The following is a 21,799-nucleotide window of genomic DNA, read 5'->3' as shown; positions in this document are numbered from 1 at the left end:
CATAGTCAACAGTCTTGGCACCAGCAGCCAGGAAATTAAAAGGCACATTGCAATGGGAAAGTCTGCTGTTAGGGACCTCTCCAAAGTACTGAAGAGCAATGGTGTCTCTCTGGAGACTAAGGTGCATCTGATACAGGCTATGGTATTCGCAATCACTTGTTATGCATCAGAGAGTTGGACAATGACCAGGGAGGATAGAAGGAGAATTGATGCCTTTCAGCTGTGGTGCTGGAAAAGAGTATTGAGAATACCATGGACTGCTAGGAAAACAAACAGATTTGTCCTGAAAAGGGTTAAACCGGGTGGCTCCTTGGAGGCAAGGATTCTGAGGCTCCATCTAACATACTTTGGACGTGTTGTGAGGAGGGACTGGTCCCTGGAGAGGGATATCATGCTTGGGAGGGTGGAGGGACAGTGCAGGAGAGGAAGGCCCTCTATGAGGTGGATTGATTCAGTGACTGAGATAATTGGGATGGGAGTGTCAGAGACAGTGCAATTGGCACAGGACAGAGCGGAGTTTAGGGCTGTTGTACATAGGGTCGCTATGAGTCGCAAGCGACTCGACGGCACATAACAACAACAACAGGGCATACATTTCATAGAACCTTTTTATTATTTTTATTACAGTCCTGACTGCTTCACTTCTTTTTTTTTTTTAGGTTTAGAATTACGGACGCAGCAAAGTAAACCTCAAGATGCTTCTTGTTTGCCAGCTTTGAAAGTTTCAGATATTGAGCCTACCATACCTTTTACTGAAGTGGATATAGCATTGGCAGGTCAGTGTAAATTTTCACAAATGCAGACTTTTTTTCAGGGAGCTCTGGTGGTGCCATGGTTAAGCACTCAGCTCCTGACAGTGTCTGTTTTCTTAATATAAAGTTTAAGCCTGCATTTTTGAAAAGAAGTAACATTATTATAAGTTATTAGAAATTCTGAAAAGTGTACTAGTAAAGATAAAAAAGCATTTATTTACTTTTCTGTTTTTATAGCTGGTGAAATCCCGGTTCAGTACTGTGCCCAGCCGACCAATGGGGTGGTGTATTTCCGAGCTTTCTCTAGTTTAAACACTCTTCCTGAAGAGCTCAAGCCATATGTGCCTCTCTTCTGCAGCGTCCTGACCAAGTACGAGTCTGTTATTTGAAACAAAGATGCACAGTGTGTATATAAATTAACATACTTTTGTGTACTTTATTCATGCGTCTATTTTGTATGTGTGTGTGTATACAAACATACACATGTATGTTACATTGATAGTCATCACTTCAGTGACTCATTTTTCAAAACTTAGGGCATTACAGTGCATAGAAAAAGCCTCTAATTGTTAAGAATTTTCTTTATAAAAGCTATATTTGCTTTTTTTAACATATTGCATTAAAATGTTTGTAAATCTAGAGAGTAAAAGAATACGTCTAGGTCCCTATATCTCATTGACTAAGTATTTTTTCAAGTATCTGAAAAGTCAATTTAAAAAATGTAAATAAATATAAAGCAATGCCCTGGTGTTAATTTTGAAACATTATTCAATTTCTTTTTTTCTCATTTGCTTCTCAGCTTAGCTAAATTTGTTCTTTCATGTGGCCCAGGGTGACAAACTAAACTGCAAATTATTGTACCTTCAGGCTTATTTTTCTTAGGTTGCAGGAAAATAAAGGGAAATCACACAGTTGAAGTAAACTATGTAGAGCCTGTAGCCCTATGTAGTTGAAGTATTTGCACTGTGGAAATATTTTGCACATTGCAGAGAGCTTGGCAAATGTGAAGTCATCTGGCCTGAGTGTGTGCCCAGATGAAAAATGTCTTTGACTTTTGGAAAGTTCTCTGCCTTTTTTAAAAAAGCATAGCTTCCTGTATGTATCCTTTTATGGTTAAAATAGATTTTGAAAAGCACAGAGTTATGGCTTGGACCATTATTTCTTGCATTAGGAACACTTACTATACTGTTTCTTCCAAAATGTAACCAGATGTTTAAGCAAAAAAAGTATGTGTCATGATGTTTTGAAAGAAGAAAAGAAGAATGCCCATGAAAGATTTTAAAATATAGGACTGAAAAGGCATATATTGATATTTTATTCATCTAACTAGATGCTACCTGCCTAGTCTCTAAGAGTTCTGTATGGAATTCCTTCTACTCAAGAAAACAATTTTAACCTTTATAAGGACCATGAACAGTGTTACAGAGGGTTAATGTCAAAATGCCTTTGTTTTATAATTTTGTTGTTGTTGCAGGCTGGCACAGTGGAGAGGGGTGGTGTGCCCCCAACTCCAGCCGTCTGTTTTACAACTTTTGAAGTATAAAAACAGTTTTGTGAAACTTGTGTCTATTGAATTAATATAAGCAGCTTTTTAATTCAAAATGCTTGGGTTTAAAGACAATGTAGTAAAGATTGCCTTGATAATCCCAGAAATATTTCTTTGCTACGCTAAAGGATGGGGTGTGGCATTCTTAATTACCGAGAACAAGCTCAGCAAATAGAACTGAAAACAGGAGGAATGACTGTTACTCCCCACGTACTCCCTGATGATTCCCATCTCGACACGTATGAACAGGTAACGTTTCTTTCTGGATCACTGTTGTTTCTCCAGTGGCTTTTTGCTTATTAATTTACCAATTTACCAGTTTACCAATTAATTTGTCACTCTGTGTTAAGTTTGTCTTTGTCTTTCTTTATGTTTTAGGGTGTCCTTTTCTCATCTCTCTGCCTGGATCGAAATCTACCAGACATGATGCATTTGTGGAGTGAAATATTTAACAAGTAATATTATTTACAAAAGATCAAATTCTTAAGATAAATACACACACACACACACAAATCCTAAATCTGAAGTATTTTGGAAGTAGAATATTTTACTCCTTTGTGGGTTGCTGGTTTGCTAACCTGGCCCCATTTATAATTATAAATTTATCATTACAGAAATATTTGTAGAATAAGTATTACTTACAAATTCTGTGGAATCTTGTAACAATTCTGAAAATATTTAAGTAGCTTGAGAATTTGTACTTACTATTTCCTGTAAAAGTACATAGTGAAAGGGTTTTATTACACTTTGATTGAATCTTTCTTTTTCCATAGCCCATGCTTTGAAGAAGAAGAGCACTTCAAAGTATTAGTTAAAATGAGCGCTCAGGAGTTAGCAAATGGAATTTCAGATTCTGGTCATCTGTATGCATCCATTCGCGCTAGTAAAACTCTCTCACCTGCTGGAGACCTACAAGAAACCTTTAATGGAATGGATCAGGTAAAAATGCTTTGAAGGAACATTTGTTAGATTTTGTTAGATTCTAGTATATTCACTCATCCCAAAGCTGCTAAGCTCATTTCTAAATGATTTCCTTCTAGTAATGCTGATTTACTAATTGCTTAAATTTCATATAGTCATTTCATTTTTCATTTACTTTTTGATTTCTGCTACCACCAATCCCAGTTCAACCCCTGTCTCCCCAAATCAGGAAACATCGTAGGTTCAGTGGATATTCTTGATACTAAGAATGTTTCCTTTGCAAACATGTCTGTGGACTCTACTTTGCCCAGTGATGTCTTTTGCTGTATGTATGATCCCTTTCATTTAGGTCAGATTAATGAAGAGAATTGCAGAAATGACAGACATCAAACCAGTCCTGAGAAAGCTCCCACGTATCAAGAAATATTTATTAAACTGTGATAATATGAGGTAAGGCTTCATAAACTATGTCTAAACAAAGGTCTTAAGATTTGTTCCACATCAGTTGCTGTAGTTTTTTCCCCTTGAAGTGTTTATTCTATGAACTTATCTACAAGATAGAAGGAAAACTTGTTAATGGATATTGGTTACAGAATTGATTCTAGACTTTGAATAACCTTTAATTATGAAATTATTTTCTGTAGCGAGGGATGTTGTTATGTGTCATCGAGTCACTTGCGACTACAACAGCCCTAAAACCTGCTCTGTCCTGTGCCAGCCGCACTGCCTCTGACACACTCATCCTGATTACCCCAGTCACTGAATCAATCCACCTCATAGAGGGTCTTCCCTCCTGCTCTGTCCCTCCACCCTCCTAAACATGATGTCCCTCTCCAAGGCCCTCTCCCTCCTTACAACATGTCCAAAGTATGTCAGACAAAGCCTCAGAATCCTTGCCTCCAAGGAGCTGCCCCGTTTAACCCTCTCCAAGATGAATCTGTTTTCTTAGTAGTCCATGGTACCCTCAATACTCTTCTCCAGCACCACAGCTCAAAGGCATCAATTCTCCTTCTATCCTCCCTAGTGATTGGCCAATTCTCTGATGCACAACAAGTGATTGCAAAGACCGTGGCCTGTATCAGATGCACCTTAGTCTCCAGAGTGACACCATTGCTCTTGGTGGGGGAAAACGTAGTATTTTACATTTAATAAAAATTGTAGCAAGTGAAGGAGAAAGCAAGCTAATTTAATCCTAACATGCTAAAATAGTCTAGTTACAAATAATAAAGTTAAATTTGCTTTTAAAATCAGAAACAAAATTTTCTTTGGTGTGGGTGTCTCTAGTCTCCACTAACCTCACAAGAGAAAAAAGCCCCTATTAACAGTGATACCAGCACCCCAAAGCCTATCCTTACGAGGTTAGAAATGCTCTCCCCACACCCCAAGCCATGTTCTAAATCTTCTTCTAACAGTTCAAATACCAAGTACCCCTTCAGTAGTTCTCATTACTTTTTGATTGTTATTGTGTGCTACCAAGTTTGAACTGACTTAACAGCTGACTCTCCGGTAGGTTTTCAGAGGTTGTACGTTGTGCAGGAGATTTCTTAGCTTTCTCTCAGTGAGCAGCTGGCAGATTTGAACTGGATGCGTCTGTATTTGCACCCAAATAGGCTAGCTAACTTATTGTAGTGACCAGAACTCACAGACTCATGCTTATGACATTTATTAGGGAAATAGTTGCTGTTGTGTACGAGCGAGTCAGCTATGTCTCATAGACACACTGACCCTTGCCCTCTCCTGAGCCAGTAGACCACAGGCACCTCACATTTTCATAGTCCCCCAGCCATGTGTTGAGAGTTACAAAGACTGTGGTTTAGAATGCCCATATCAGTAATTCACTGCAATAGAGAGAGGAGTAAATGGCTCCTGTAAAGAATAATTTGCTCAAGGTGAAAGTAATACTGTAAAATTTCTTGTAAGAATAGGGAGCTCTGGTGGTCTAGTGGCAAGAAGCTGCACTGCAATGCCAGAGACACACAGTTCAAATCCACCAGATTCTCTGCTGGGGAAGGAGGGGCAGTCTCCTCCTGTACCAGTCAGATCTGATTTGATGGTATACACACACACACAAAATAATAAAATACAATTAAAAAAATTCTTGTAAGACTAATAACAGTAATTTGAAGAAAACACTTAGCAGCTCGATCCTACAATGGACTTTAGGCCAGTAGATTTTTTTTAGATAAATGAATTTTTTTTCTTAATTACTACCATTTTATTTTCAGCATCCTACCACCAGTGATAATAATTTAGTAGCAGCTAATATTTAATGAAGGAGCTCTAATGGCATAGTCCAGAGGGAGTTGAGCTGCTAATCGAAAGGCCCGGCCTTTCTGGTGCCTTGAATCCACCAGCTGCTCTGTAGGAGAAAGATAGGAAGCCTCTTCTTGTGAGGTATATAGTCTGGGAAACCCCATTAGAGGCCAGCTCTGAATCAGTGCCTGCTTAACAACAATAAAATGAATACTCAACAAGAAAATGCTTTCTTAAATAACATTATTCTTATGTGCCATTTAATAGGAACTGATTCATAGTTGACCCTCCATAGGGTTGTCTGAAGCTGTTAAATTACATGGGAGGAGATTGTTCATTTTTCTCTCTCAGAGTAGCTGGTCGATTTAAGATAGTAGCACACCACCTTACCAACTAGGCCACCAGAGCTCCCTTAAGTCACTTACAGTTCTATATAAAGAGCCATACTTTCTCTATCTTACTCCAGTTAATTCGTAGAAATCACAGCTGTATTCTACATGGCAGATTTTGCCGAAAAACTAATGAGTCCATGGGCTTTATGTCAGACAGACCTGAGTGATAATCCCAATCCCTATATGTCTGTGGCTGTCTTGGACAATTTACTCATTTGGATCTCCTATTTCCCTCTCCTTAAAACCTTACTTTGCACATTATTGTAAGGATGAAAAAGCATAATATATATTAAGTTACTAAAATGACTAGATTATAACAAGTATTTAATGGTATGTCTATTAATTTAACTAAAGTAAATTTAGGATCTGAAAGAAAAGAAAAAATTACACTCTGTCAATGTACTATATATTACACATAACTTTTATTTGCCAATATTTGTGACTGTAGAATTTAGAAAAGTTGTACAAATATGATTTTGAGAGCCTCGTCAATTTTTGGTTATTTACAAGAGAATTTACTCTTTTCATAAACACTTAACATTTTCAATTGGATGATTTCTCTTCAGTTTTTAATGTTCTGATAATTCAAGTCTAAAGGCTTTTCTTGATAAATAGTGGATGGAATAGGTTTATTCAAAAGAGAAAAAAAGCCTCTTTGTGTCTACACTGTTATTTATTAGTAGAAATGCTCTGATAAATGAAAAATTTTTGGTACCTGAATACTCTAGAGATATAAGATAAATATATTCTTTTGTCTTTTATTCCTTAATTTTTTATCTTTTATTCTTTAATATATTTTTCTTTTTTGAGCATTGTTTTATATAAGACATTATTAGTTTTTTGTTAAGAAGAAAATTTGTATTCCATGTAATAATCGTTTCATGTAAATATGTAACTTTTCAACCAGATGCTCAGTGAATGCTACTCCTCAACAGATGCGTCAGACAGAAAAAGTAGTAGAAAATTTCATTAAAAACATCGGTCGAAGTAAAAAAGAAAGGAAACCTGTTCGTTCACATGTGATTGAGGTAACAGCATTAAAAATATCATTGGTGGTAATGGAGCCCTTAGCATGTACACTATATAGTTCTGATTTTGTTTTTGCTTGTATTCAATTTTTTAAACAATTATATATGTAAAGTAAGGAGCCCTCATAGCATAACTTGTCGGGCTGCCAACTAAATGGTGGGCAGTTCTAACCCAGCAGGTCACTCTTGGAGAGAAAGATGAGCAGTCTCTTTCCATAAAGATTTACAGCTTTGGAAACCCTCCAAAGGGTTGCTTTACCCACTTGACAGCAATGACTCGGGGTTTATTTGGTTTTGTAAAAACACTATTGTCTCCCTTAAGCAGAGGAAGAAAGTTAGGTATAAAAGGATTAAGTACTTTCCTCTACTGACCCGGTGAAGTGAATTCAACACTAAACTCTGTAAGTTAGCCTTACAACCTTTGCTCAGTTTGTTACTTGTGTCTTGTAGCAAGCAGTCTTAATAGGGAGAATTAATTTGGGTTTGAAATACAGAATAAGGATAACCCAAAATAGTAGAAACGAAACGTGTTTCACTGCTGCATGTCAGACTTTAGAATGAATACACAGTGTCGATAGCATGTGTTCTCAACATAACTACTTCATGACTTTATCAAGTAGTAGTTCCTCAATTTAATTAACTTGTAAAGTGAGTTTTAATTTATTCTTTAACATGAGTATTAGTACATAAACCTCACTGCTCTACCTTCTCACTGGAGATTCTTATAATTTACAAGTTGACAGTCTAGATTTTTCAGAAGAGTTCTTTTGAATATATTCTATGTTTATATTCCTTATCCCATTTAGGGACTTGTGTGCCTGCCTTCTCAGTTGGTCTCATTAGCCAGTGTTATGGCGAAAGAGAATATAAAACAGACTTAAAATTTGGTTTTGCCTAACTTGACCCACTTATTGTGCATAATCTCCTATTCTGAAAGCAATTTCATTGGTAGAAAATGCAAAGGAAGAAAAATTATTTAAAGTGCTTGCCTTTGTGATATATAGACTTACATCTACTCTAACACTTGCTATTACTTCTGGTTTTCATAAAATGTACTTGCTCTGTAGCTTCTCAATTTTAAGTGACTTTTGAATTTTTCTCATTTCTCTTGGCAAATACTAACTTTTCAGAAACCTGCCCATAATGGATCCAGTGGAAGTGCACATGTTAATGGCTCTCAAATAATAAGAAAACTGATCACAGTAAGTTAATATAACTTCAAAATAAAACTAGCTTTTTTATATACAACCTTGTTTTTTAATTAAGATTTCCCCCCCTCTCTGTGCCATTCCTGGGCTTGGTCCATGCTCTTAGAGTTGCTAGTTAATGACTGTTTTTCATCATGACCACTGAGTTTTGTCTTTTTTTTTTTAAATTATTACTAATTTTAGTGAACATTTACAGAGATTTTGGATTTCCATTCATTCATTGTTGCATTTTTCTCCCTGCCCACCAGTCCCCCCCCAGTTCGCTCTTCTCTTTGAAGAGTAAAATTCCTTCATTCGTATACAATCGCCCCTGCCCCTCGAGTACACTCCACTATGCAACCTTCATTCTGGACTCTTGTCATAACCATAATACCCAATCACATATCCCTTTTAAACTGTTCTCTCCCTCATCTGTTTCAATGAAGTCTTGTCTTTTTTAGAACAAAATGGGGTGGATTTTTTGCCCGTCCTCTTGGACGAACTCTCTTTAGTGTTTGACAAAGACATTTGCTTCTCCACGTGTTCTCATTACTTTGGCGTTTGCTTTTTTATTTTCATATAACTTCTCATGTTGAATTAATATTATTTTACCATAAGCAATGTGGTATCTTTCTGCATATTAATTTTGGTAATGCAGTTTGGTTTATCATAAAGTATGGCAATATAACATATTCATGAGGAAAAATTGAAAAAATGAAATGTTTCTGATGAAATAATAATTATATTATAAAGTTTCATGTTAGGATGTGATATGTTAAAAGTTAATGTGGAAAATTGCATGGAATGACATAGTTACCAGTTGTCTAAAAACTCGAGCATCTGTCAACTGTGTAATGCTAATACAGCCTGATTTGAATGACCCCTTTGTTCCTTAGGATCCTACTTTCAAACCTTGTCAGATGAAGACTCACTTTCTACTTCCTTTCCCAGTGAATTATGTTGGCGAATGTGTTAGAACTGTTCCTTACACAGACCCAGATCATGCCAGGTATGGAACAGAAAGGTGGAAATAGTGATTCTAAGGTCACAAGGCCATGCTTCATTATGTTATTTTCAAAACTTAAATGACATGTTAGGATGAAATATGGCATATTTTGGGTAACAGAATTCTTTTTTATTTCCTTTATCTGTTGAACTCACATGCCTTTGTGATGTTGACATCATTTATTTAGATAGTTGAAATTCCTAGACTGTATCCACTCAAAAATATCTTGTGTTTTAAGAAAGTTGAAATTCAGATCATGAACACTCTTAAAAAATATGGTCTTTATGAGCAAGTGGCCAAAGTTCATAACTAATTCTCTTTTTTTCAAGCAACTTGTATCCCTATGAACAGGCCATCAGATTAAACATTAAAGAGCCAGCTAACCAAGATTAACAGTTCAAATCCATCAGAAGCTCTTCAGGAGAAAGATAAAGCAATCTGCTTCGGAAAAGATCTACCCTCAAATCCTGTAGGGGCGTCCTGGGTGTCCTCTAGGGTCTCTGTGAGTTGGAACAGACTTGACAGCAGCAACTTCAGTGGGAGCAATCCTATGAGCAAAATAGATCATCTGTGAACCTAAGCACAAACTCTTTTAAAATGTCCAGTTTACTCCCCTTCCTTTGAAGTAATAATGACTTCTTCTAAGACTGTAGGTTTGTGTTAAACATGGCAGATTGAGACTTCATGCTTATATTTGAACTCTCTAGTAATTCCATTAAAATGACACTATGGGAATAAAAAAAGGCATGAGGAAAATGAGATGACAGGCAGTATGTAAGAATTGAAGAACATTTTGGAAGAGATAAAGTGAATGGTCCTCTCACCCAATAAGAAACTACAAACAGGGAAGAGGGGAAAAAAAGGCAAGTCTATATTATAAAGCCCTGTGAAAATACAGGAATTAGACCTAAGGTGTGAAAGCACAATGTGGTGTAGGATTGGAATTGAATTACTAAAAAGTTGCTGTAAGGATGTTTGCAACTTTGGACCTATAGAGGTTTTCCTACCCATCAGTCCCTGATTCTCTCTTCTTAATTCAGTATTCTTTATGTTGCACCTTTAACCAGCACATAGGGCTATTTCTCTGATGTATAATAAAAGAACTGTTCCTGGAGGGGGTGGGGGAGTTGCTGTAAGGAATAGTTAGAAGACTGTCTTCTATCCCATATATGTAAAACTTAGAGGCTCAGTGCCTGGAGTTAGAGATGCTACTAAAAATAGGAGTGTTCCGTGAAAGCCTGAATAGTGAGATTCTACCAGCCCCTTCCTCTGACTGGCTCCTGGAACTGTAGTTGCCTCTCTTAACTATGTTCTTTCCTTTTGAGGAAAATGAGCCAGTCCAGAGCAAAGGCAGACAGAACAGACCTTTTGGTGTCTGCGAGAAAAGGCTGTGCTCCTACCTCATTACCCTCTTAAGACTTACCAGCTCTTAAGTTTATGCTGTTGCCACCTGAGTTTCAGTGCCTTGCTTTTATATATTGAATAGATTTCCAGGCACCAATTGAGAAGAGCTTTAAAGATAAGATGCAAAATAAAAATAGTGAAGAGCAAGGAACTTACTGTTGCAGGATCAAAAACATGTTTACTTATGTGGACTTGTGTATTTATAAGTACAAAATATTCATGAAGAAATGAAACCATATATCCCTGAAGAAGAAAATTATTTGGAAAAAGAACATTCAGAAAACAGAATTAAAAGTATTAATAGTTAGTATAAAAGTCAGTGGCTGCAGGTTGGGTAGGTGAAATTGAAAATATATTTAGTCCTAGAGGTTCAAAAGAAAAAAGCAGAGGATAAATGGTAGATCAGTGTAGATATCCAAAAACCAGAGTTCCCAAAAGAGGGGATTTTAACAGTGAAGCTATTAGCACAGAAAGAAGTATAATAGCACAGAAAAAAGGCCAAACATAACAAACCCACATCCTTGTGGCTGAGTCATCAGCAGTGTTGGAAAGAAAGGTTTCTGTTCCATCTTCTGCCATGAGAGGGATACAAAGCTATCTCTTTTTCTCCTTAACAGATCATATATAGAGTGCTACAAAAATTAGTTTCCTCACTTTCTCCCTCATTTTCTGGTATAAGGCATGTGAATATGTAATTAATGACCGTAAGTGTGGCTTAGAAAGAAAAGAGCGCCTCAATCTTGTTTTTTTTTTAACTTTATCATACCTTTAAGTGCATTTACTAATTATATCATATTTTTATTCAAGTAAAATGGTACAGTTTTTGCAAACTGCCCAACTCCCTCACATGTTAATTTCCTGTGTATGTTTTGCGTGTTATTTCCATAAGTGCATTTAAAAAATAGGGCTTTACATGTGTTTTATAACAACTTATGTTAAATATACAGAAGAAAATTTTTATCTTCCATCTCTACAGCTCTTCCTCCAACCCAAATCCCAACCTCCTAAGACCTGGAACCCAAAGAAATGATTTGAAAATTGTGATTATTCACCTTTTTCTTAGCATTTTGTTGTTGTTGTTGTAATTCATTAAAATAAGATAGTAAGATCTTACAGTATACATTATTTGACAGCCTTGTTTGGGTTTTCACTTAATTATGTTTTCCACTTTTTATTTCTTTTATACATAAAACTTTTTTCCCTGTCAGACATATTTTTAGCTTGCATTTTTTGAATCACTTTTCAGTCTGAAGATCCTTGCCCGTTTGATGACTACTAAATTCTTACATACAGAAATTCGAGAGAAAGGTGGTGCTTATGGTGGAGGGGCTAAGCTCAGCCACAGTGGGATATTCACTTTTTACTCTTACAGGTAAGCTTTTTCCTCTGAAAAAGGAACACACACATATTTTCACTACTAGTTATTTGTTCTAATTATCAAAGTCATTATTTACATATTGGGGTCGAAGTAGAAAAAAGAAAAATTGTTTCTACTCTTTTTTTTCTTTGATTGTTAAATGCACAACCACTGCCAGCAATTTCCTTTCTTTCCCGGGGTTTCAGGGGTGATAGTATAGAACATGAAGTGGTTAACCTAAAATAACTATAGTTATTTATCGTTATAGGGAGAGCTCATCTAAAAGACATTCTGAGAGCTTTTTGGGCAAATTTTAATTGTAGAGACCTTTGTGGGAATTTTTCTGCTACATTTTTATGGCCACAAGATTTAGAGTAATTCTTTTCAGTAGTCCTACTTCTTGAAAAATGTGTTTTCACACTTTAAGATGTTAGTTGCCACTCTGATGCAAGTCTCCCTTTTTTTTAAAGAAAAAAAAAACCACACTAATAGCAACAATACTTAGTGAAACTGCTGGGAACTTGGCTTTCAGATAAGGCAATAAAAACACAGAATGGCCCCTGCATGCTTAATACTGTATTAGAGGACACTAGCAGCCTAGTGACTTGGGAGTTGCACTGGTTGGAATTTACCAGTTGCTCTCCTGGAGAAAGATGGGTAGTCTCATCCAGTGCAATTTACTGCCTCTAAAAACCGCTGGAGGGCCAGCTATGAGCTGGTTCCAACTCAACAATGCATACAACAGCAATACTATATTAAAATGAAGGGACTAGGCAAACTCTCTTCCCATTTTGACAAAGTGAAAAAATCTCAAAAATTGGCCTGACTGTACTTCATTTCTAAATTATTCTAGGTATACATTGGGGAAGTGAAAATTTAGTTTTCACTTAACCTTTCATTACCTCTCCTACATGCTGTGTGCCATGGATTCAGATTCCCAGCAACCCAGGAGCCTTCCCTTAATTTCAGTGGAATCTCAGTTTTTCTTCACTCTGTTTTTGTCCTATGGAAATGATAAAACTAAGTGATATATTAAAATAATTCGGAGACTAAATCAGGCTGATGGACCATCACACTAGGTAGAAGGGATGCTTTCTGTAGTTAAATTCCTACTAATAAGAATTCATTTAAATCCATAGACTCCTGAAGCATTAAAATAGAGCACAGATGAATTAATAAGCATGATAGGTCCACAAATGATTGTTTTCTTTTCCCTATAGTATCATTTTGAATATTTAACTTCTTGAATGTTCTAGGGATCCAAACTCAATAGAAACTCTTCAGACCTTTGGGAAAGCTGTTGACTGGGCTAAATCTGGAAAATTCACACAGCAAGACATTGATGAAGCGAAACTCTCAGTGTTCTCGGGCGTAGACGCTCCTGTTGCTCCTTCAGACAAAGGTATTTTGAATCTAAGGAAACCTGACAGTTTGTATTCCCAGCCAGAATTTTACACAGTTTTTCTGAGTTCCTTTTCCGAGGCAAAAGTTTGCTCCTTTGTACTTATAGAACAAAAAGAGCAGCTCATCTCCCTCTCCTTTCCCTTTACGATTTTCATATTTGACAATCTAAACATTGACTTTGAACATGTTTCCCGTGATGGTGTTGATTTCCAGATAAACATTATCTAGGCATGAGCATTTTGGAATTTGCCATTTTAAAGGCATCCAGTCATATCATTTTAGTGCCCAAATGATGTAAATCCCAGAGAAGTTAACTGACTTATTTAGAGGAACACAACTTGCAAGTAAGGCGTGAAGGAGGGCATTTTGACATGGCCCAGGAAGGGCCACACTGCTTCATAAAGACACTTTTGCAAGTATGAGCCTTCTGTGACTCTTTTAATCATTCTTTTTTTTTTTTTTTTAATTAATGTTTACAGAGACTTTGGATTTCCATTCATTCATTGGTGCATACTTTCTTCCATGCCCACCCCTCCCCACAGTTCACTTTTCTCTTTGAAAAGTAAAAGAAAATACTATTTCATTGTTATATAATCCTTCCCCTTCCCCCAGTCCACTGCACTATGCAGCTTTCATTCTGGACTCTTGTTATGACAATAATATCTAATGATCTATTCCTCCTAAACAGTTCTCTCCCTCATCTCTTTCAATGCAGTATACATTAATTATCCCCTTAGTTTCCCCCTCACTCTGATGTCAGCCCCACTCTGCAACAGTGGCATTATGCAGTATTTGTCCTTTTGTGACTGAGGTATTTCACTCAGCATAATCTCATTCTTCCTTCCTTTAAGAATGGGAGTCAGTAAAGAGGTGTCAGTGAGACTCTGAAATGAGGTAAAGGTAGAGAAGATGAAGTTACTTTGAGCTGATAAGTTGTATAACTATTGGAATATGTGTCCATGTAACCATGTCAGTATTTCAGCCAAGATGTCCACACAAAGTTTGCTGCTGTATGCTGTCACACTAGCCAGCTACTCCATTTGTACCTTATTTTAACATGTAGGCATGGACAATTTCTTGTATGGACTCTCTGACGCGATGAAGCAGGCACACAGGGAGCAGCTCTTTGATGTCAGTCATGAAAAACTTACCAACGTGAGCAATAAGTGAGTATACATGATGTGACAAACCTTCTTAGTGGAAAACAGGACAAGTTTATTATCCATTTCTTTTTCCCCCCTCACAGATACCTTGGCGTTGGGAAGTGCACACATGGGCTGGCTCTACTTGGACCAGAGAATGCAAAAATTGCTAAGGACCCATCATGGATAATAAGATAACCAAGCCAGTTAACTAAATTTAATTCTAATCTTTAAACAGAAAAGATCTTTACTGATCCTTTAAAATATACCATTCTTAAAATTTTGCTGCAAGTAAGGCCAAAATTTTTTCAACTTGAAAAAATATAGTGACCATGAAAAAATTATTAATTGAAATAATCATGTGTTAAATGCCAAAGATGTATAAAAACCACAAATTTTAATTGTAAAACTTTCTCGTGACATACTTTATTTGCCCCAGGACATGTTATTTCAAATACTTTTTAAATAAAAGGCAACTTGACCTGTTTTATCTGTTCTTTTAAATTATGTTTTGTGCTCAAAAAGTATTTTTTACCTTTGTTAAACAAGGCAGCCTGACAGAAATAAGAGACTCCTATTTTTTATTACCATGTTTTGAGAACTAAGTGTATTTTGGATTAATAAACATTAAGCTTAATTTTTTCATTACATAAGGGATCTGTTTCTTATCTGTTATACACTTGGAATTTTTCATATAGAAAGTATTTGCTCTCCACCATTTTGCCATAATTTCCTTCACAAAGTTTTTTTTTAATCATATACATTCCTTATATGTACTCCCTCCTGACCTACTTTTTTTTTCCCATATCTGTTTGGATGTTATTTTTATTTATTTTTTTTTTTTAGATTTTCTCAGTGTATTTTATTAGGTGAGGTGCCATTGAATACAACCCAATATCAACATATTGAAATATACCCAATGTTAACAAATTGAAATATAATCTAATGTCAACAAGCTGAAATACAACCCAATGTCAACAAATTGAAAGCTTGCTCTGTCCTATACCATGCTCAAGCTCTCTGCTTTGTTGAAGCCCATTGCAGTCACTGAGCCTAGATATCTCCTTAAGGGTCTTCCTCTTTCTCTGACCCATCCACTTTCCCAGCATGGAGTCTTGTTTTCAAGGACTAGCCGATTCGGACAACATTCTCCAAGTTTGTAAGATGAAAATTCACCATCCTTGCCTCGAAGGAGCACTCTAGTTGCACTTCCTCCAACACAGATTTGTTTGTTCTTTTGCCAGTTCATGAGATATTCAATATTCTTCATCTACATCTCTGTTTAAAGTCTTTGGTCTTCTTCAGTAAGTGCTTTAAGCCTTCAGTTTCTACAAGCAAAGTTGTATCATCTGCATAATACAGGATGTTGGTAAGACTTCCTCCAATCTCAATGCCTCCTTCTTCACAGAGTCTAGCTTTTTAAGTTATTTGCTCAGCATACAGATTGACTAGGTAAGGAGAAAGGATGTATATTACCCTGACATATCTCCATGTTCTGTTCACACAAGGGCTTCTTGGTCTATGTATATAGATTTTGCATGAGCACAATTTAGTGTTCTGGAATTCTCACTCTTTTCCAGTTATCCACAATTTATTATGATACACAGAGTCACATAGTTTTTTGTATCTAATAAAACACAAGTAAATAGCTTTCTGGTATTCTCTGGTTTTAGCAAAGACCCATCTGACAAAGACTCATTCCACGGACTCTTCTGAATTAAATTTTCATTTCTACCAGTTCTCTGTCAATGTACCGTTCCAGTTATTTACTTGCATATGATATTACTGATATTTTTTGGCAATGTGTACACTATTGGATCACTTTTAATTTTTTGGGATGGGAAAAAATATGGATCCTTTTAGTCAATTGGGCAAATCTCTTCCAAATTTCTTGGCATAGAGTTGTGAGCAAGTCTAGGGCTAAATCAGTTTCCTGAAGCACCCCAAGTGATATCCATTCCTTAGGCTTATTTTTTTGTCAATGCCTTCAGTGCAACTTGAACTCCTTCCTCCAGTACCACTAGTCCTTGATCATATGGTGGTGGTGGTGGTGGTTGAGTACCATCAAATCAGAATTGACCCATAGTTGACCTTCCGGTGGGTTTTCAGAAACAGTTAGTTGCATGGGAGGAGATTGTCCTAGTAGTTGGTGGATTTGAACTACGTGCCTTCGGGTTTCCAGCTCAGCTTCTTATCTCTAGGCCATCAGAGCTCCCTTGACCATATGGTACTTCCTAAAATAGTTCCGTGTCTATCAGTTCTTTTCGGTAAGATGACTCTGTGTATTCCTTCCATCTTCTGATACTTCCTATATCATTCAAGATTTTGTCCACAGAATCCTTCATATTGTGGGTCAAGATTTGAATTTGTTCTCCAATTATTTCAACCTGAGAAATGCCAAGCATGATCCTATCCTCCCTTTTGGTTTCCTAACACCTGGTCTTTGCTCATTTCCTTATAAAACCTTGAAATCTTCTGTTCAGTTGTCTTACTTCAGCATTTCTTCCCTTTATTTTGGTTTATCCATGTGGAAGAGCAAGTTTCAGAGTCTCTTCCAATATCTGTTTTTGCCTTTTGTATTCTTAAAAAGGGTTTGTAATTATCAGCTCTGCAAGCCATGGTGCTGGTGTCTTGTTGAGCGGGCGCGAGGCCCTTGCTTTGATGGCACTAGGCCTGCTCATTGATCCCGCGCCTCCCATGAAGCTGTAGAGGACATTGGTGTGGACAGTGACATGATCCGAGGGTAATGACTGGCAGACAGAACTGGCTGCAAGCCGAGTGTGCCATGGTCCACCTCACGACCCTCCTCTGCATGTCCTAGCATGGTGGCCACCTACCCCTAGGTGGTTGTACCAGCACAGCATTGTGGTTGCTTTCAACAAGCATGCCAGGGATTGCTGCTTCGTGGAGCAGCTGGCTCCTATGATCCATTGCCCAACACTTATGGGGAGATCATGGCCCTCAACCTGGAGATCTGAGAGAATAAAGAGGGGAAAAAAACTATGGTAGTTAAGACCCATCATAGATTTAGTTTGCTTTCCTTTTAACACCCCTCAGGGTAATATGGCTGTCACCCAGTTTGTTTTCCTTCTCTGTGATTTTTGTACCAGAAGACTAGAATATGATCTCTTTGCCTCCAATCTTGATACAGCCAATATCTAGATCAGAGCCAACTATCTCTGGGAACACGCCAGAATCATCTGGAGAATTCACATCCCAAGAACCACAGTAAGTGAATTAACAGGTTTAGAAGAAAACTAGGACATCAGAAATTCTTTTGAAAAGACTCTAGTTTATCTATAATTAAAATAAAAAGTATATGAGAGTTTGTTATTCTAAAGGCATGTTGTTATTGTTGTTAGGTGTCATCAAGTCGAGTAGAATTCATGGCGAACCTATGAACGTTACATCTGAACCCTGTTCTGTCCTGCACTGTCCTCATACTTCTTCACACAAAAGAGCCCACTGCAGCAGTCACCATATCAATCCACATGGTTGAGGGTCTTCCTCTCCTTCACCAACCCTCCACCCTTCCCCATGTCTTTCTCCAAGCAATAGCACCATCTAACAACATGCCCTAAGTGAGTGAGGTGAAGCCTCCTCATTCTTGCCTCCCAAGAGCACTGCGGCTGCACCCTCTCTGCAAGACATCTGTTCCTTGGCCGTCCCTGGGATGTTCAGTGCTTTTCTCTAACTCCTCAGCTCAAAGGCATCACTTCTTTTTCTAGCATCCTTATTCATTGTCCAGCTCATCGGACACACCTTCATCCTCAAACTGACATCATTAGTCCTCAATAATTTGGAGAGGTCCCTAACTGAAGGCATAAGTTCACTTTTTTTAAAAAAAAAGCTTGAATTCTTTTTTATAACTTTAAATGGAGAATGTGAAACTAGCATTAAATAGCTTAACTGAATTAATAAAAGAACACAAACCAAAAATCTTTAACCTCATCCAGTAACTTTTAATCATGTTGTTGCTAAGTGTCGTCGAGTCGCAGGCGACTCATAGCAACCCTATGAAGGAGAGTCCTGGACGCTTGGGTGCCTTTCATCCTTTCTCCAGGTTCATAGGGTTTCCGGAGGTAAGCTATTACGGAAGTGGACGCCACTCCTCCTTCCAAGCTTCTTTTTAATCCAGGAGCTCCACCCCACTCTCTGTCCACATTGGGTATTAACTCTTAAATAGAAGTTTGAAAATCACTGGCCACTGACTTCTGCTCATGATTGTCCCCATGTGTGTCAGAGTAGAACTATGCTCCATAGAGTTTTTGAGTTTTCTAAAATTTTCTTTATTTTGTTTTGTTAAGCATATACACATCAAAATACACAGATTCAGGTTTGTACACGTACAGTTCCGTACTGTCGAGTACGCTTCTCAGGCTGTGCAATCATTCTTGCCCTCCTTTCTGTGGTTTTCTTCCTTTGTGAACATATACTCCCTGCTCCCTACTGTTTCTCCAGTCATTCAAGGTGCTGTTACCACTGATGGTTTCATAGGCATAGTTTTGTAACTGGCTTATTTTACTCAGCATAATAGCTTCAGGCTCCATCCATATGTAGCATCTTGACAAGATTTTGTTTCTTCTGTTGGCTGAGTGGTATTTCATAGTGTGTAAGTGCCACATTTTGTGTATCCATTTATCTGCTGACAGGCATTCAAGTTGTTTCCACCTTTTGGCTACTGTTAAGTAGTGCTACAGTGGGCACTGGTGTACACATCTCTACCTGTAAGTGTTTTGAGTTTCTACCTAAGGATGAACCTGAAAGGTCACACGGGAATTCCACGATAGCTCTGTCATTTTGCATCACGACCAGCAATGGATAAGAGTTCTCATCTCCCACATCTTTGCCGATTTTGCCTCTCTGGGTTTTTGTTCTTGTTTTGTTTTAGTTATGCTAATAGGAGTGAAATGGTATCTCATTATGGTTTTGATAAGCATTTTTTTGATGACTAACTCAGAATGCTGAATATTTCATGCATCTAGTTTGAGTTTTAGATAAATGACTAATTCCACTAGATATGCACATTTTAAAGCATAACACAAAGTACTAAGTGCAATAGACAACATACAGTAAAGTGAGTACAGTATATGCAATGTTTTATTTTTATGATTGTACCTGTATGGATATTGGTGACTGGTACTCTTAACTAAATGTCAATGTCAACAATACTTGCATAAAGTGCTGATGAAATAACTTAAATGTTACAAAAAAGGTCAGTGAACATTAAATTCTTAAACATGACAAAACATACAGTGTAGTTCTAATGTCAGGATGAAGATACAGGTATTTAAATCCCTTCAGGTTCCTCTTGCGAACGGCGATGTACATGCTCCAACTTGCCAGAATCAGAAACATCATAGCTTGCTTTGTACTTGGCCAAAATTTTCATTACAGGCCGCAGTTTCAACCACCACTGTTCTTTGGGAATTCTGTGTCTGTGAAGGGAGAAAAACCAGCAGCAATGATTATACCCGTCATTTTAAGACAATTTTCTTGACTGCCTCTCTCCTACTCATGTTTGAGAACATGGTATTTGCAGAGTAACCAAAATCAACTCTGGTAACCAAAAAAAAGCAGTTTCCTTAGGGTAACAGAAACCATTCTGTTTCTATTTCTCAAAGTCCTGCCCCATTTCTAAAGGCTGAGTATTTTTCAATTTATTTTCAAAAAAGCTAATATATTGCTTAAAATGTGTAACTGAGTTCTCCTTAAAATACTACTAGACTATAATCCCTTCATGCCTCCCATTATTCTAACAATAAAACTTAGAATGTTTCACTCATTTACTTACTCGAAATCCGTGTCCTTCTTTAGCTCTACCACTGATTGAGAAATCAGGTTTCTTTTGTTTATTCCCAGCACACAGACTGAGTCGTCATCTGCAAACTTTTTTCCTATGAAAGTAAATAGGGAAAAAGAATGGTAAGAGAACATACTGAGGAACATGTAAAATGGGATGTGTAAAAAAGGAGAAAGGTCACAGAAGAAAGAAGTCTTGCTTGTTTCAGAAACAAAAATTACATTGATGAGATCAAAAGTTTAGATTCCATCAGCCAGTACTCTTGGTAATTCTGATTGATGGTCAGGATTCAAGAGGCTGAGAGGTAGAAGCAGCTTGTGACCATCTCAGCTTAGTTGCTGCTAATCTAAAGGTTGGTAGTTTGATCCCACCTAGTGGCTCCATAGAAGAAAGGCCTGACCATGTGCTTTCATAAAGATTACAGCCAAGATCACCCAGCAAGTACAGTTCTCTTAACACATGGGGTTGCTATGAGCCACAAATGACTTGATAATGTCTTTGGTTTTGATGTAGATTACATTCAACAAACAGTCCTTTAGTCACTGGCTGATAACCACCAGAACAAGGATATTAATAAAATAGAATTTCCCAGTGCACTTTGCTTCACCTTGCTTGTTACCTTTTAGGCTTCCTTTGGTCCCTTCAGGATTAGGAGAGAAGGGAGATCAAAGTGAGTAACTGCCTGGACCATGATGGAAACTCACTGTTTAATGGAATCGCCTCGTGGGTGAAATTTGCATGCCCTTTAACAGCAATTTTGCTACCAATTCCAGTAAGTTGTTCTTACTAAAAAGCTATTTCTCACAGTTGGTAGTGAATAAATATTTCACTAAATGATGGAATAGGAAAATTAGTTTAAAATTTAGAAAGATTAATGTTAGATAAACAGGATATTTACAGTCATGATAATCCTAAGGCTGTCTTAAATGTTAGGAAGATAAAATGAAATTTGCATAGGAATTGAGGAGAAAGTGTAAAGTCTACTTCCTCTGTCCCATAACAGACACAGAGTCTCTGAGGTCCTAAGGGTTAAGCACACAAGACAAGTAGCAGGTTGACCATCAGAACCCATCCACAGGCACCTCCTCCAGAAATAGGCCTGGAAACCCACTACCAAAGATCACGGCTGTGAAAACCTCATGAGGCAGTTCTAGGCTGCAAGCCCAGGGTCAAAACTGACCATCCCACTGGAAATAGCCCAAAATGATACAAAGTCTTAAAAACTGCCAACCTTCTGGGTTGATCTGTTTACTATGAAGAGAAAATTCACTAGTGTGGAAGTGGAACTGACTCATAGCTGACCCTCCAGCGAGTGTTTGGAGACTAAATCACATGGCAGGAGGCTACAGTCTCTCCTGCAGATCTACTGGGAGATCTGAACCATCAGAGAGGTGCTGCCTTGAGATCAGCAGGTCAGCTCCCCACAGACTGCACCATCAGAGCTCCTATTACAGAGATAGTAAACTATATGATTTGGGCACAAAGAGGATGATGGTGGCCCAGCATGCAGTAGCAGCTGTTGAATCTCAGGACAAGGGTGTGCAGTATAACAGAGAAGGCAATAGTGAATAATGAATTTGAAAACAGATAAGGGTTGTGGCAAA

At 37.5% G+C, this 21,799-nt stretch overlaps 2 protein-coding genes across 2 annotated transcripts in view; one reads left to right on the top strand and one right to left on the bottom strand.

Moving 5' to 3' along the window:
- The window catches only part of PITRM1 (pitrilysin metallopeptidase 1), a 40,725-nt gene extending 26,135 nt beyond the window's left edge, over positions 1-14,590 (top strand). Inside the window, exons 15-27 of the mRNA XM_006888958.1 lie at positions 660-776; positions 990-1,122; positions 2,427-2,547; positions 2,677-2,753; positions 3,072-3,237; positions 3,569-3,669; positions 6,772-6,892; positions 8,023-8,094; positions 8,976-9,088; positions 11,736-11,861; positions 13,103-13,248; positions 14,314-14,416; positions 14,497-14,590. Coding sequence (XP_006889020.1) covers positions 660-776; positions 990-1,122; positions 2,427-2,547; positions 2,677-2,753; positions 3,072-3,237; positions 3,569-3,669; positions 6,772-6,892; positions 8,023-8,094; positions 8,976-9,088; positions 11,736-11,861; positions 13,103-13,248; positions 14,314-14,416; positions 14,497-14,590 — 1,490 coding nt within the window. The remainder of the gene's footprint in view (positions 1-659; positions 777-989; positions 1,123-2,426; positions 2,548-2,676; positions 2,754-3,071; positions 3,238-3,568; positions 3,670-6,771; positions 6,893-8,022; positions 8,095-8,975; positions 9,089-11,735; positions 11,862-13,102; positions 13,249-14,313; positions 14,417-14,496) is intronic.
- A 5,092-nt stretch (positions 14,591-19,682) lies between these two features.
- Positions 19,683-21,799, bottom strand: part of PFKP (phosphofructokinase, platelet) — a 92,085-nt gene continuing 89,968 nt past the window's right edge. The window contains exons 21-22 of the mRNA XM_006888957.1: positions 20,187-20,289; positions 19,683-19,830 (exon numbers count right to left, since the gene is read on the bottom strand). Coding sequence (XP_006889019.1) covers positions 19,683-19,830; positions 20,187-20,289 — 251 coding nt within the window. The remainder of the gene's footprint in view (positions 19,831-20,186; positions 20,290-21,799) is intronic.

This window comes from Elephantulus edwardii, unplaced genomic scaffold (genome assembly GCF_000299155.1).
Source record: "Elephantulus edwardii isolate Elephantulus edwardi_28Jun2011 unplaced genomic scaffold, EleEdw1.0 scaffold00073, whole genome shotgun sequence".
Classification (NCBI taxonomy): Eukaryota; Metazoa; Chordata; class Mammalia; order Macroscelidea; family Macroscelididae; genus Elephantulus; species Elephantulus edwardii.
The sequence above is the reverse complement of the archived record's forward strand: the minus strand, read 5'-3'. Positions and strand labels throughout refer to the sequence as shown.